This window comes from Bufo gargarizans, chromosome 4, assembly GCF_014858855.1.
Source record: "Bufo gargarizans isolate SCDJY-AF-19 chromosome 4, ASM1485885v1, whole genome shotgun sequence".
In the NCBI taxonomy this organism is placed as follows: domain Eukaryota; kingdom Metazoa; phylum Chordata; class Amphibia; order Anura; family Bufonidae; genus Bufo; species Bufo gargarizans.
The window spans coordinates 232,561,099-232,577,391 of NC_058083.1; the positions used below are offsets into that span (position 1 = coordinate 232,561,099).

Here is a 16,293-nt window from a genome sequence, read left to right on the forward strand (position 1 = left end):
GCGGCTTTCTCCACTCTCTCCATAGAATACACATATGTTCAGCCGAGCCGAATGTGTATGGCCGGCTTTACTCAGACAGGTTCCCTACCAGTAATGAACATACAACTGGTTTAAGCGCCTTGTAACTGGAGCAGTCATAGTGCATGCAAAATATATGGTGACAGACTGTCATTGATGCAATAGTTCATCTCTGTTTAGTTTGCATTTGTCGGCAGAGCTACCCCCGTTTACCCGAGGAGATGCGCTGCTTACAAGGGGCAATGAACATTCATAGGAACATTCATTTTCTTGATCACCGGCCCATGTAAAAGGGCCTTTAGGCTACATCCAGCATAGAACTCATCATTGCAGATTGTGGTGATAGAATCTAAAACTAAATCTGCATTCAGAGCGCTTACATTTTGTAGTTCCCCATATGTTTCACAAACATTATTTGACTGGTAGTGAAGACAGATTATTATAAAAGCAGAGTCCTACTGGACTGGCAATTTACAGCCGTGCTCACTGAATTTTAAAACGCCTGACTGTAAACTTCATTTTTTCTCCCTCAGGGCTACAACAAAAATTGTCATTGTTTGCCCTTTTTAAACAGTCATGTAGTGATTACTCCCCTCAGTATTCTACACTCACTCCCGAGTGAGCTGAAATATTGCAAGGGTGAGTGAAGGATACTTTATATATAGAGTAAGTCTTTTTCTCTGTTGTATTACTGTGGTCATTGTCATCTTTAAGTCTAGAGGCCTGGAATAGAGGATTTCCAAAATGGCAGGTCATGAGTGGTGGTCTCAGCAGACTAGTGATTAGTGCCTCCCAAAAGGAAGGACAACCAATGAGCAGTAGGGTCACGGGGAGTTGGCTATCAACTAGGATACTTTATCTCAGCTCCCAGTACTGAGCCTTCTGTTTCTCCTCCATACCCTGTAAAGTTTTGGACGCCACAGCTGATGAGTTAGGGTTCTAGGAGTCTGTTCCCAACGGATCCTGAGGGAGCTGACACACATTCAGGTTGTTTGATGCAGTTTCTGAAGCCAAAACCAGGAGTGTATTGAAAAAAGTGGAGAAGTGGTATTTTCCCTGAAAACTTTCTCTTCCTGTCAGGGCTACAGATGGCGACCAAAATGGTCGCCATGGTGACAAGACTTTGTAGTCTTGTAGCCATTTGCGCCTAGACCCTCCGCTGCTCTGCCGCTTTCACATTAAACTGACATGGCACGCGCTGCCATGTTCTTAACAGCACAGGGGAGAAGGAGGCAGTCCCTCCTCCCTGTACCGCTGCTACCACTGGGCTGATGGAGCAAAGGAGGAGGGGAGGGGCTGTGGCCACTGCCACCAATGAATATAGTTTATGCTTAATACAAACGCAGGCGGCGCTGCGGGTGCCAGCCATATCCTATACCCGGCACCCAGCGTCTATGAATGCGTGCTGCGATCTGCCGCTATTAACCCCTCAGGTGCCCCAACCCCAGTATTATAAAATAGAATCATTGGTGGCCCAGTGCGCCCCCAACCCCCCCAAGGCTACTTTCACACTAGCGTTCAGAGCAGATCCGTCTGAGACGGATCCGCTCATATAATGCAGGCGGTGGCTCCGTTCAGAACGGATCCGTCTGCATTATATTGTTTAAATATTTCTAAGTGTGAAAATAGCCTCAGACTGATCCGTCCAGACTTTCAATGTAAAGTCAATGGGGGACGGATCCATTTGAAGATTGAGCCATAGTGTGTCATCTTCAAACGTATCCGTCCGTTCAGGTGTCTGCCTGCTGAGCGGAGGCTGAACGCTGCCAGACTGATGCATTCTGAGCGGATCTGCGTCCACTCAGAATGCATTAGTGCTGGACGGATGCGTTCGGGGCCGCTTGTGAGCCCCTTCAAACGGAGCTCACAAGCGGACACCCGAACGCTAGTGTGAAAGTAGCCTAAGTATTATTTATTATCATCATTGGTGGCAGTGGCAGTTCTAATCTGAGCCCCAGCAGTGTAATCCTGGGGCTCTGATCGGTTACCATGGCATCCAGGACGCTACTGAAGCCCTGGCTGCCATAGTCGGCTCCCTGCTGCTGTGTGCACGCAGCACAGAGCAGCAGGGAGAGTGCAAGTTCCTATTCACTCTAATAGAGCTCTATCAGGGTGTTTAGGACAAGGGATGAAAGATCCCAGGTTCTAGCCCCTAAGGGGGGAAATGGTTATTAAATAAAAAGTTAAAACACCAAAATATTACCTTTAAATCACCCCCTTGCCCAATTTTACATCTAAAATATATAAACAATAAATTACATATCGCCCACTCCTGAAAAAGTGAAAACTATTAAAATATTTAAAAATATCTCCTATGCACTGAACGCCGTAACAGAAAAAAAAAAGTCCAATTTGCAATTATTTTTTTTGTCACCTTGTCTCGACAAAAATTAGGTTAGGATTGTTCTATTATGGTCCAGATGTTCCATAAAATCTGGAATGCATTTGGCTTTTTTGGGGTTTGATTTTTTTTTTTCACGTGGTATTGAGTATCGCAATACTTTTTTTATGGTATTGAAATAGAGTCAAAATTTTAGTGTTGTGACAACCCTAGGTGTAAGACGTGTGTTTTTTATTTTATTTTTATTATACCGTAATTATATGTATTTTTAAATTTGGCAACTAAAAATTTTAATTTGGCAACAAAATTTTTCAGTTTAGGAGCCAATATATATATTTTTTGTCTGGAACCCTGAGCCACATCCGATTTTGGCCTTAGAAACCGCATCAAAAAGCCTGAACGGGTGTTAGCACCCTGAGGATAGGTCATCAATATCTGTAGGTCAGATAACCCCCTTAAGATGATTTCCTTACTATTCAAAAATCACTACAGAGTGGCAACCACTGTGACCAGGTTTTCGTTCTCTACGTTTATCATTAATGTGAAAGTTCAATGTAACTTTTATTTTAGTAATTTATGCCTTACTGCTGTATTTTTTATTTTTTTTTGTTTCATGTGTTTCTTATTTTTCAGCCTATCAAACCTTGCGTCGTTGGAGCTGAGAGAAAATTTGTTGACCTATTTACCAGAGTAAGTTAATGACTTTTCTCTACGGGGAGGAGGGCCGTTGTTTCCAGTTATCGAACACCATTGAAAAACAAGCTGTCCACGTGTATATCCTAAAACTTCTTATGGTAGCACCTAGACCAATGTAGACCTTAAGAAGAATGGTTATGTCACCCGAAGGTGACGTAGGACACCAGCGCTGGAGTAGCAGAGCCCACCCGCTACCACCCTCTGTCTGGGATTTGTGGGTGAGTATTAGTGAGAAAAGAGGGGAAGGGGCGGGTGACAAGACCGGAGCGAAAAAATGAAATTAAGGAATGAGCAGCCTGGTGCGCTTACCTGCTATACTAAACTGAGAGAGAAGGAAAGTTCAATCAAGAAAAAATGTCAGTGTACAGTGTACAATACGATATATAGTGTGTACCTGGTAAGATCCTGCCTGATGACAGTCTGTAGTGTATCCTTTCCAGTTTGTTTCTTTCTTTTTTTAATCCAATAGGAGTGCCGTGTTGAGTCCGTCCTTTGTGCTCACCTGCTTTTTTTTTTGTGTAAGGAGCCAAACCACAAAAAAAAGAAAAAAACCAAAAGGGGAAGAAGAGGCAGAGGAATGACCAAAACCACACTCCTACAGAAAAACCTAGGAGAAGGTATATTTAACCTGAGCACTTATAATCTGACTAAAGAAGAACTCACCCTTCTCCATAAAGGTTTAAAATTTGCTCCGACATCCATATTTAACCCCTTCGATGCTTTTATAGGAGTAAAAAAATTCCTAAGAAAACTAGCCCTAAAAAAATTCTTTATCAAAAAGGAGAAAAATAACAACATAAAAAAACAACCCACGATGGATCAAAGTGAGAACATTAACCATTGGACAAAAGAAGATAGTGGAATCACTGTTAGAAGTATACAACCATGCCCTAATAAAATATCTCAGGAACCAAACATCAGACTGGTCAGGACTGACACAAATAACCTATCTACTGTCCAGGAAAAATTCGCCCACACTGATCTAAAACCAGTTTCTAAATTCAATCCCGTTTCAGAATATTCAGATTCCATCATCACTTTTCAATCTTTGGTGATTAGGGATCTACTTCGCACCAATTCAAAAAAGAGGAAAGGTCCCCACAATCTATCTTAAGGTGAAATCAAAGCCATCAATTCCCTACAAATCAATCAATCCATCACCATTAGACCAGCAGATAAAGGAGGCGGATTAGTGATATTAAACCACAGTGATTACCATAAAGAATCTCAGACTCCTTTCTGATGACAAAACTTATAAAAAACTCACCCTTGATCCCACTGATAAATATAAACGCAAATTGAATTCACTAATCCAAAAAGGCAAAAATATGGGAGTACTCTCAAAGGAAGAAATGCTTTTTACCAATAACCAAAGTCCCAAGATCCCAATATTTTACTATCTGCCAAAAATTCACAAAAATCAAACATCCTCCTGGCAGACCAATAATCTCAGGCATCGACGGCCTTACCTCTAATCTATCCAAATATGTCGATGTCCTATTACAAGAGAAAGTTTTACTATTACCAGCATATTTGAGGGACACAAAACACATTTTGCAAATCCTTGAAGGTATCCAATGGGAGTCCAATTATATCCTGGGAACACTAGACGTGACTGCCCTATATACCATCATTGAAAAGAACAAAGGCTGTGAGGCTGCAGAACATTTTTTAAGAAAGGACACAAATATGTCAGAAGAACAGATCCATTTTATTGGGGATTGCATTACGTTCATTCTGGAACATAATTATTTTAAATACGGATCAGAATTTTATCTTCAGACGTGGGGGACCGCGATGGGGACCCGATTCGCACCGAGCTTCGCAAACCTATATATGGGCAGATGGGAGGAGTCTGCCATATTTCCCAATGGCGAGCTCGGTGCGGGTCTGGTCCTCTGGAGAAGATTTATTGACGATGTTGTTTTTATATGGAAAGGAGACGTACCATCACTAAATGACTTTTTAATCAACTTAAATAAAAATGAATTTTATCTACACTTCACCCCAACCTTTGACAAAAAATCAAATTTCTTGACTTAACCATATTCATTGAAAACGGGAAAATAGAAACCAAAACCTACCATAAACCGACGGACACCAATAGCTTCATCCCCTTGGAAAGCTGCCATCTACCTTTATGGCTCAATAACATCCCCTTTAGCCAGTACCGTATATAAGAGCCCGTAGAAACTGCACCACCATCAAAGATTACCACAAGGAAAGTTGACATATTAAATAAAAAACTCATTGAGAAGGGCTACAAGAAAGAAACATTGATTCCCATCACCAAAACTGTGATTGACATGGATAGAAATAAATTACTTAAAGAAAACACTAAAACTAAAAACGAACTATATATAAGTGATGACACTGACAACATCCAAGTACCAATCATCACCACTTATAGTGCAGGGGCCAATCACTTTAAGAAAATTATCTATAAATATTGGGATATTCTTAAATATGACAAAACGATCGGTAACAAAATCCCCCCCAAACCGACATTTATTTTAAAAAAATCTGCCAATCTAGGCAATCTTGTAGCTCCGTCTGTTAAAAGGAACATAGTGAGGAAGAAAGCCAATGTCAGAAAAGGTTTTTTTCCATGCAGATTATGCAAAAATTGCAAAATATCCAGACTCCAAACAAAACCAATACTAGAATTTGATACCACTCAGGGCAAATTCACTATCAAGGATCATATTTCTTGCAATACCAAGGGGGTGATCTACGCCATTAAGTGCCCGTGCCAAAAGATCTATATAGGGCGCACCAAAAGGGAGCTCAAAACCAGGATTAGGGAGCACGTCAACAACATACACAAAAAGGCAGATCACCACCCGCTATCACGCCACTATGCCAACTTCCATCAGGGAAAATTTGTGGGATCAACTGTTGTAGGAATCGAAAAAATAAAACAAGACAGTAGGGGAGGAGACTACATTAAACTGATGTCTAGGATGGAAAGCAAGTGGATCTTTAAATGTAATAGTCTGGCACCCACAGGGTTAAATCAAGAAATTGAACTTTTTGCTTTCCACTAACTACCAACCACCATTATATCAGCCACACAATTTGCTATTAAAATATCTATCCCCCCACTATCAGAACAATTAGTATCCAGTGTACGCTTAAAAATCACAGGTATCCTTCAGTGGGATACATATAATAAAACATATTCACGAGCACGATCCAGCAATAAACACCGTGTCCTCCATTTTACATATCTGCTTTTTACAAGCCGATTCCCGTCGCCATGGAGATCGGATAGATTACTTAAACCTGCACGGACATTGCGCTGACCATCCCTGACGAAGGAGCCTGACAGGCTCCGAAACGCGTTGGAGGTTTTTGTCCTACGAAGGCCACAGTACCTACACAGGTGACGTCACCGAAGCGGTCTCCAGGACGACGGCAACAACCAGCTCCCTCGCACCACGCTTGCTTCCGGCCGGGGCAGCGTTTGTGCTAGCAGGTGAGCACAAAGGACGGACTCAACACTGCACTCCTATTGGATTAAAAAAGAAAGAAACAAACTGGAAAGGATACACTACAGACTGTCATCAGGCAGGATCTTACCAGGTACACACTATATATCGTATTGTACACTGTACACTGACATTTTTTCTTGATTGAACTTGCCTTCTCTCTCAGTTTAGTATAGCAGGTAAGCGCACCAGGCTGCTCATTCCTTAATTTAATTTTTTCGCTCCGGTCTTGTCACCCGCCCCTTCCCCTCTTTTCTCACTAATACTCACCCACAAATCCCAGACATAGAGGGTGGTAGCGGGTGGGCTCTGCTACTCCAGCGCTGGTGTCCTACGTCACCTTCGGGTGACATAACCATTCTTCTTATCTTGAAACTGAAGGAGGACAACAGCTCCTTTTGACACTCAGCAGCGGAGTCAGTTCTGCTGATTGTTCGCAGACCCACCAGTAGGGAGCGCAAGGCGGATTCACTTTCCAATGTAGACCTTAGTTTTTGTTTTAAGCTTTGAAAAGATATAGCTGGTAAGGTTTTGAATTTTAACGTTGAATAAACTGCATCCAATAATTTCTGGAGCTGTCACACCAAAATGATTAATGGCTGGAGAAGCCATTATATCAACACCGCCAGGGACCTCATTAAGTGCCACGTTCATGCTGTGCCATGGTTAAGACCCATTTAGTAATTTCCTTTGAATGGCTTAAGTAATGAGAATACCGGAGCAGAAGCTACCTTCAACTATAATGTATAAGATGTAGACTATTAAGGTCTCAGTCCCACAGAGTATTCAGGTGGACTAATCATTATGCTGGATGAAGCTCATATTGTCATTTCAGGTGTCTTGGAGTGTTAGCCTCTGACCATGAACATTTATTACTATAGAAATAATACCAGTAATGCCATTCATGTCATGCCTGGCCATCCCATAATAGTTATTTTCCAGTCTACATTAATGAGGTTCTGACACTTGAAGGGGCTGGCTACTTTATATTACCAGCTGCACATGTGATTGTAACAGCATTATTAAACTAGTGGCACTTATAGTTTAATAAGAATAATTCATGTTTACAGGCAGGTCCCCTGACCCATGCTGGGAACATGAATGGAGACCACCGATGGACAGAAACCGCCATCAGTGGCCATGTTTCCAGCGCAGCGCTGGCGTGCAGTTCAGTGGACCTGCCTGTAAGCATAAATTGGACATCAGGACATGGTTTAATAATGCATATTACTAACTGCATGCATGTTACCAGCACATTTGCAATCCATCCTATAAATTGGCCAGCCCCTTTAAATACGGCACTACTCTGTGCTAGTTCATCTGTGTAATTGCAGGAAAATAGTAGCAGGTATTTTTTTTGAGCCTGTCGTACAAGGTAGATTTGGTTTTCTTGGATACAGTCTGTTTTGCCAAGAGTGTTCTGTACTGACCTTCTGACCTTCTGTTCTCATCGACAGGTCTCTTTCACAGCTTCATAGACTGGAAGAGCTGGATTTGGGAAACAATGAAATCTATAACTTGGTAAGATATTTCTATTTATAATCCATGGATGCGAGAAGTAAAATATTCTGTGCTATGCACATAGTAAAGAAAGCAAATCACTTTGTGATTCTAAGCAGTCTCCCAGCACCTGCCTAATATCACAATGTTCCTCTTCACCTTAGAAATGCGTTTTTTAGGGCTGTGCTATTTTTCTCATGTGGGGAATCTACAGGGTGTGAAAAGTCCTTCATATTCTAAACTTCCAATATATAGATGATATAAATGCAGAATTATGTCACACTCGGGTCATGAGGAATCACTTAGAGGTGCTCCCACTAGCAGACAACACCCAGTCTGACAAAAAGTGAGTAATAAATAAATGGTAGTGGGGCACTCTCAGTGGTATTGGGATTTTTTATTATATGGCATACAATCAGATAGATTAGTACAATTCTATAAATAAATTAATAAAATGAATATTTTCAAATAGAATAGCAGCAATGAGAGAAAATAAATATAAATATATATATATATATATATATATATATATATATATATAATATTTTTTTTTTCTCATAATTAAAAATCACATCTGTATATGTTCACAAAAATATGAATCCCAATTATCAATAATAGTCTCTAAAACCAACAATCTGCCAGACCTGCCAACATTTGAAAATGTTCGCGATAGAACAATCGACCAGAAAATATTCGACCAAAGAAAATGTTCGATAATGCACAATATTCAATGGTATAAATGTCCAATGATGAAATTCGATAATGGAGTTTGATAATAAAAGTTTGTAAAAATAAGGACACAAAGTTCTTCCCAGTATCAAAACAATGTATCTGATACTTGTCTATTCCAAGCACAGGTAGAAGTAAATAGCATACAGAGCGGCGTCCCACTCACTTGATGCACATAGCGGCGTCCCGCTGTATATTCAGATTATTTTTTAAAAAGAAACTAGCACAGTCTTACCGGGAGGTCTTTAATGGACTTTGTTGCCCTCGACACGGTATACCTTCTATAGGGATCAGGATTCTGGTCTCAAGGGCTGTTTTGTTTGAATTCCGTGGCCCATTTTTAGAGAAAGCACATTGATCTATTGAGGAGGCATGGACGCTACTATATGAAATATCAAACCACTCAAGATAACTTCTGTTAAACAGACAATACTTTCTCATCGCAAGACCACGTGTGTGAAGTTTTGGCGCGGAATTCAAACAAAACAGCAGCCCTTGAGACCGGAATCCTGATCCCTATAGAAGGTATACCGTGTCGAAGGCAACAAAGTCCATTAAAGACCTCCCGGTAAAACTGTGCTAGTTTCTTTTCAAAAAGCGTCTGCTTGTTGCCTGTCCTTAGCAGTGGTCTCCTAGCAGATATTCTACCATGAAGGCCTGATTCACACAGTCTCCTCTTAACAGTTGTTCTAGAGATGTGTCTGCTGCTAGAACTCTGTGTGGCATTGACCTGGTCTCTAATCTGTGCTGCTGTTAACCTGCGATTTCTGAGGCTGGTGACTCGGATGAACTTATCCTCCGCAGCAGAGGTGACTCTTGGTCTTCCTTTCCTGGGGCGGTCCGCATGTGAGCCAGTTTCTTTGTAGCACTTAATGGTTTTTGTGAGTGCACTTGGGGACACTTTCAAAGTTTTCCCAATTTTTCGGACTGACTGACCTTCATTTCTTTAAGTAATGATGGCCACTCATTTTTCTTTACTTAGCTGCTTTTTTCTTGCCATAATACAAATTCTAACAGTCTATTCAGTAGGACTATCAGCCGTGTATCCACCTGACTCCTCCACAACGCAACTGATGTTCCCAACCCCATTTATAAGGCAAGAAATCCCACTTATTAAACCTGACAGGGCACACCTGTGAAGTGAAAACCATTTCAGGTGACTACCTCTTGAAGCTCATCAAGAGAATGCAAAGAGTGTGCAAAGCAGTAATCAAATCATGACATATTTTCAGTTGTTTCACACTTTTTTGTTATGTATATAATTCCACATGTGTTAATTCATAGTTTTGATGCCTTCAGTGTGAGTCTACAATTTTCATAGTCATGAAAATAAAGAAAACTCTTTATGTTGTACTAATCAGATTTTTATCCTATATAATAAAAATCCCAATACTACTGAGTGCCCCACTACCATTTATTTATATAGATGATTGAGCTGACATTTAAAGAGTTGTGCCAGCATTAAATGTTATACAGCGCATGTTGAATGTACGGCATGGGATCCCGGAAGTGCCATCTGCACGGGATTATGCTAAATTTCATATTGCCCATTTTAAAGGGGCATACCCACAATTTCACCCAGGAAGCCCCCTGTTATGAGCATCGGAGCATTTCATGAATCGCTGAATGGCACAGAACAAAGGCATTTTTTTGCAGATCCGGTGACAAACCAGGCTCTCCTTAGGGTGAGTTAGGCGGAGACTTCCACCCAGCAGTGAGCCCGGTGATCTCACCAGCACTGATGGGGAAGGGGGGGCTTTAGCGTGTAAAATGGCTAGGGCAGCACTAAAGCGCGCCCATCAGAGCTGGTGACGTCACCGGTAACACTGCTGGATGGAGGCCTCCGCCCAGCAGTGTGTTAGAGAAGCAGCAGCGGTGGTTCAGGGACCAGGAGCAGCACAGGGAGCGGGGATCCCTGTGAGTGGCCTGGTGTATGGGGGTGGGGGGCAGCTTATAGTAATGGATAACACCTGTAAGGCAAGGTGACATAGGGAAAAGATAAAAATGACACAGATCTATTCAAGCTAGTCAATGCTTCACTCCAGTAATGCTTCGTATGAAGAACTCCCAGACAGGGAAGTACTCTACCATGAGTACGTAAAAGGTGCTGCAGTTAGGTTAAGAACCAAACAACTTGCGCATGCACCCATGACACCAATCCTTGAGTGCACTGGCTGCTTATAAAATGGAGAATAAGTTCTTAAATTTGCTGACCTTTAAAGCCATATAAACTGATCCCAGTAACTTAAAAGTGCTACTGAATCCCCTCATGCCTCGCAGTACTCTCATATTAACTTGCATGAATAAAACTACCCATATCCAGGAACCACCTTCTAGGGTCCATTTACACGTCCGCAAAACACGGACACTGGCAATGTGCATTCCGCAATTTGCGGACCGCACATTGCCGGCACTATAATGGAAAATGCCTAATCTTGTCTGCAATTGCGGGCAAGAATAGGACATGTTCTATTTTTTGCGGAAACGGAAGCACGCATGCGGAAGTGCGGATCCGCAAATGCGGATCCAAAAATGCAGATGCGGACAGCACATTCCGGTCCCATTGAAAATGAATGGGTCCGCACCTGTTCCGCATAATTGCAGAACGGATGCGGACCCATTTTGTGGACGTGTGAATGGACCCTTAAAGGGGTTGTCAGAGTTATGAAAAGGCAGGCACTGCAGTGACGTAAAATATACCCTTACTCGCCCATTTCAACCCACTGCTTCCAGCGATGCTGCTTGCATGCCTCTTTCTAGTCTGTTTAATCAGCTTCAGCCCATTTACACACTCTGGCCTCATCAGACTTGTGCGATGTATTACACCAGTGATTGGCTGCAGTGGTCACGTGTCTACAGGAACTTCACTGCTATAGCCAAATTAAGAAAGATCAGAGGAAGGCATATGAGTGGTGATGGATGTAGTGAGGGTGATAAAATGGAGTATGAGTTTTTTTTTTTCTTTTTCCTTTTTTTTTTTTTTCATGATTTTCATGCTTTTGACAACATTTTTACAGAACTCTGACACCCCCCTTTAAAACCTTTTTAGAGCCAGTGTTCTGTCATGCAGCCCCTACTCTCTGGAACACATTACCCCATCAATCACACAGATATCTTCATTGAACGCACTCAAAGCAAGACTCAAAAAGCACCCATTCAGTTTGGTATTGGAGGGCAAATAATACACTAGCTCTCAATACATCAGGGCATGGTAATAAATCAGATCCCTTGTGAGAAAACCACATTCCAACTGGTTGTTGTTAATACCACACGGCTCCACATGGGTTCAGTCACAAATAATCAGTTTACCCTATCCTCGGGATCTGATTGGTGGGGTCCAACACCCAGGGCCCCTGCTGATTAGCTGTTTGAGAAGGCAGAAGTGCTTGCAGTAGCGCCACAGCCCTCTCCAGCTTTTCTTGGGCCAGTGACGATTCATCTGTCATGATGAATCCCATATGCCCCCTCTCATCCTGATTGGAAAGTGAGACCATATACTCCATTATATACCATAGCTGTCCAGCCAAGAACTCCAGAGTTTTTGTTACTCAGCTTGATTTCCTGTATTACATTATTCAGCACGATGCAGCTTCTTCATAGACTGTATCCATGCCCCAGCACATGGCCGAGCCTGTTCTTTTACAATGCAAAGAGATCAAGCTTCTCCCAATCTACATACATTTCAGACCAACTTAGGGCCTTTGGTGCCCTTTTTGCTCCCCAGAATAACATTCTTGGCATTAATAAGTGTTTTTTATTACGCAATTTAAACTGTTACTCGATTGACAAACAGGGAAGTTCTATAACAAAGAAATCTTTATTGGATCACATTACACTTGTCAAGCTATACATGGACTATTGAGCTCCTTTAGATACACTGAATGGACAGTCGGGGTGATTTAACCCATTCAAGCGACAGCCAGTTTGGACCAAATGCCGGAGCCTCATTTTTCAAATCTGACACATGTCAGTTTATCTAGTAATAACATTGAAACGCTTTTACTTATCCAAGCCATTCTTAGACGGTTTTCTCGTGACACATCTTACTTCATGTTAGTGGTAAATATGAGTTGTGTTTTACCTTTATGCATAAAAAAATCAAATATTTGCATAAAATTTGGAAAAATTTGCTATTTTCAAAATTAATTTCTCCGTTTTTAAGACAGATAGTGATACTTCATAAAATAGTTATTACGCAACATTCCCCATATGTCTACTTTGTTTGCATCATTTTGTAAATGTCATTTAATTTTTTCAGGAAGTTAGAAGGCTTAGAAGTTTAGAAGCAAATTATTATTATTTTTTTTATTTTTTTTTAAGAAAACTGCAAAAAACTACTTTTTTAAGGACCAGTTCAGTTATGAAGTTACTTTGTGGACTTACATAGTAGAAACCACCCATAAATTACCCCGTTTTAGAAACTACACCCCTCAAGTTATTCAAAACTGATTTTTCAAACTGTGTTAACCCTATAGGTTTTCCACAGTAATTAAAGAAAAAAGAAGGGCAAATGTAAAAATTTCATATTTTTTTTATGTGCAGATGTGGTGGTAAACCGCTGTAAGGGCACACAACAGGGCACAGACGGAAAGTAGCACAATATTAACGGAGGGCAGATTTTGCTGGAATGGTTTTCACATTTCAAGGGACCCTGAGGTACCCGTAGGAGAAAAACCCCAAAAAGTTACCCCGTTTTGGAAACTACACCCATCAAGGAATAAATCTAGGGGTAAAGTGAATGTTTTGACCCAACAAGCATTTCAAAGAATGTAGAAACACATGTTGGTGAAGATGAAAAATGAACTTTTATTTCCAATATAATGTTGCTTTAGCCCCAATTTTTTTTATTTTCACAAGGGGTAACAGGAGAAAATGCACCCCACAATTTGTTCTTTTTTTTTTTTTCCCCCCCACCCCCCCCAAGAATACGGCAGCACCATGTATATGGTCATAAACCGCTCTTTGGGGGCACGGCAGCACCGATTTCAGCAATGTAGCTCTTTGGGGGCTTGTTTTTTTTGCAGGATAGGCTTAAGTTTTTGTTGGTATCATTTAGGGGTACCAATGTCTTTTTGATTACTTTTTATAACTTTTTTATAACTTTTTTTTTTTTGTGAAGGTGAAGTGAGTAAGAATGGCAATTCTGTCAGTGTTTTCAATTTTTTTTTTTTTTTTTTTTTTACATGGTTCCTCTTGCGGTAAATATGATTATTTTATTCTGTGGGTTGATACGGTTATGGGGATACTATAAATATAATATAATGATATTTTGCATCGTCATATACTAAAGTCCCTAACTTTTTTTTTTTTTTTTTTTCTTTCACCAATGTAGCTGTGTGGGGGCTTGTTTTTTGCGGGACGGGCTGTAGTTTTTAATGGTATCGTTTTCTGGTACATATGTCTTTTTGATCACTTGAGGTGAGGTGGCAAAAACAGCAATTCAATCATTGTTTTTTCCATTAATGTTTTACGGCGTTCACCGCGCGGGATTAGTAACGTGATACTTTTATAGATCGGGTCGTTATGCACCCGGCAATACCAATTGTGTATTTCTTTTTTACTCTTTCATTTTTTAAATAAAATATAAATGAGGGATTGGAGATAAAACCATTTTTATTTATTTTTATATATTTTTTTTTATAATAAAGACCCATATTTGGATCTTGAAGATCCAGTGGGCCTTATGAATATACAGTGCATTGCAATAGTCATCTATTGCAATGCACTGTATAGTCAGTGCTACACTAAGGCTAATCAGACCCTCAGCGTCTGATCAGACCCTAGGTACATGGCAGCCTGGAAGCCTTTGTAAGGCATTCGGTTTCCATGGAAACCACGGGTCCGCTGCCATCGCAGCAGCGGCTGCCCGATAGAAATTAGAGGGAGCTCCCTCTTAACCCCTAACAACCTAACACCGTCATTTTCTTTCTGAATTGGTTAGTCTGATTGGTCCCTTGCTGGCTTCCCTGGTGTCTCAGCTCTCAGAGAGCTTTATAGTGTCACAACCCTGGTAAGTAGATTGGACGTGACTGTACGTCCAAATGCAGTAAAATACTTGCGATTTGGATGTACAATTACTTCCAAATGTGTGAAGGGGTTAAAATAGTCGCTATGTATTTTTCTAAGGCTTTCGTAGGCTACAAAATAATAAATAACAAGGTGTCAGCCTCTTTGGTGGCCAGCATTGCGAGAGCGCACATAGTCTGGAGCTTTTTCCTGGATTGCAGGGTGATCATAACTCCTGGATACAAGCAGTGTATGATGTGATAGAAAAATGAATCCAGCCAGCAAAGGAAGCAATATGGATTATCACAATTCATTAGTAAGTGCCTTCTATTAAAGGATAACTGTCAGATTAAATTTTTTTTTTTTTGTTAAGGTGTAGGGCAAGTTATAGGTAACAATTTTGCAATAGACTTTATTTAGCCAAAACGTTTATTTTTGGTAGAAAACTGGGGCTGAAATGGCCCTTAGCAGCACTCTTCAAAAGAGCTTTGCTAAGCGCCATCCGTCTCCGATTAGAAAAGACGTTGTGCTTCTGCCTCATGCTTCCCTGGGAGACAGAAGGCTGGGCACAGGAGTCTTAGGAGTTAAAATATCATTTATATTCCCCCTTTCTATGCAATCTAATGCTCCGTTACATTCACTGACCTGTGATAATAATTGCATGATTTTCCTCACTTGTGACCTAAAGCCATTATTTTATTAAGGACACGGAGGCTTCTATTGCTAGCTCTTTCTTTACTGAATCAACCAATAGCAGCAAAGAAAACCTATCCATTACAAGTAACGATGGTGACAAGTCCCTCCCTTATGTCACCCAGTATAATAGTCCTGGTCCCTCTAGACCAGTGGTGGCGAACTTATGGCACGGGTGCTAGAGGCGGCACTCATAGCCCTCTTGTGGGCACCCGCAAAAAAGGTTATGGTGTACCAATAGGCCTTAGACATTTCCTGCCATTCATCAGAGCAGAACGCACTATGAACAGCACAGGCAGCACATTGAATGCAGGCAAGCTATTATAGCTGAATGATAAAGTACATGGAAGATATACTCTATTGGACTGTAGTATTCAGGTTAAATTGTTGTGTTGGCACTTTGAGATAAATAAGTGGGTTTTGGGTTGCAGTTTGGGCACTCGGTCTGTGAAAGGTCCGCCATCACTGCCCTAGACTCTTCCTCTTTCTTTGAAGATTACACCTCTTCGGGACTGTTGAACGGATAAGAACCAATCTCTAACCGAAGATGAACTGCGATGTAACCTCAACGGAACATGAACTTTCGAAATTGAAGAACGAAGCTGGAGAAAAAAAACACAACTCCCGATTTCAGGCTCCTTATGATGGTGACCCTTCATCCTGTGAACACAGAAGAAAAGGAGCAAACAGGCATGCATTACTGTTAGGAGCATAGATAATGTACAAAACTGCACAAACTGCATACAAAGGACAGGCAACCTGCTGAAGAATAAATAGGCAGTACGATTATAAATAACATGCAAGAACATAGGTAAAGCG

The 16,293-nt window shown here is 41.0% G+C and overlaps 1 protein-coding gene across 1 annotated transcript in view; it reads left to right on the plus strand.

Moving 5' to 3' along the window:
* Positions 1 to 16,293, plus strand: part of LRRC1 (leucine rich repeat containing 1) — a 185,284-nt gene that overhangs the window by 107,052 nt on the left and 61,939 nt on the right. Inside the window, exons 5-6 of the mRNA XM_044290858.1 lie at positions 2,993 to 3,049; positions 8,004 to 8,067. Coding sequence (XP_044146793.1) covers positions 2,993 to 3,049; positions 8,004 to 8,067 — 121 coding nt within the window. The remainder of the gene's footprint in view (positions 1 to 2,992; positions 3,050 to 8,003; positions 8,068 to 16,293) is intronic.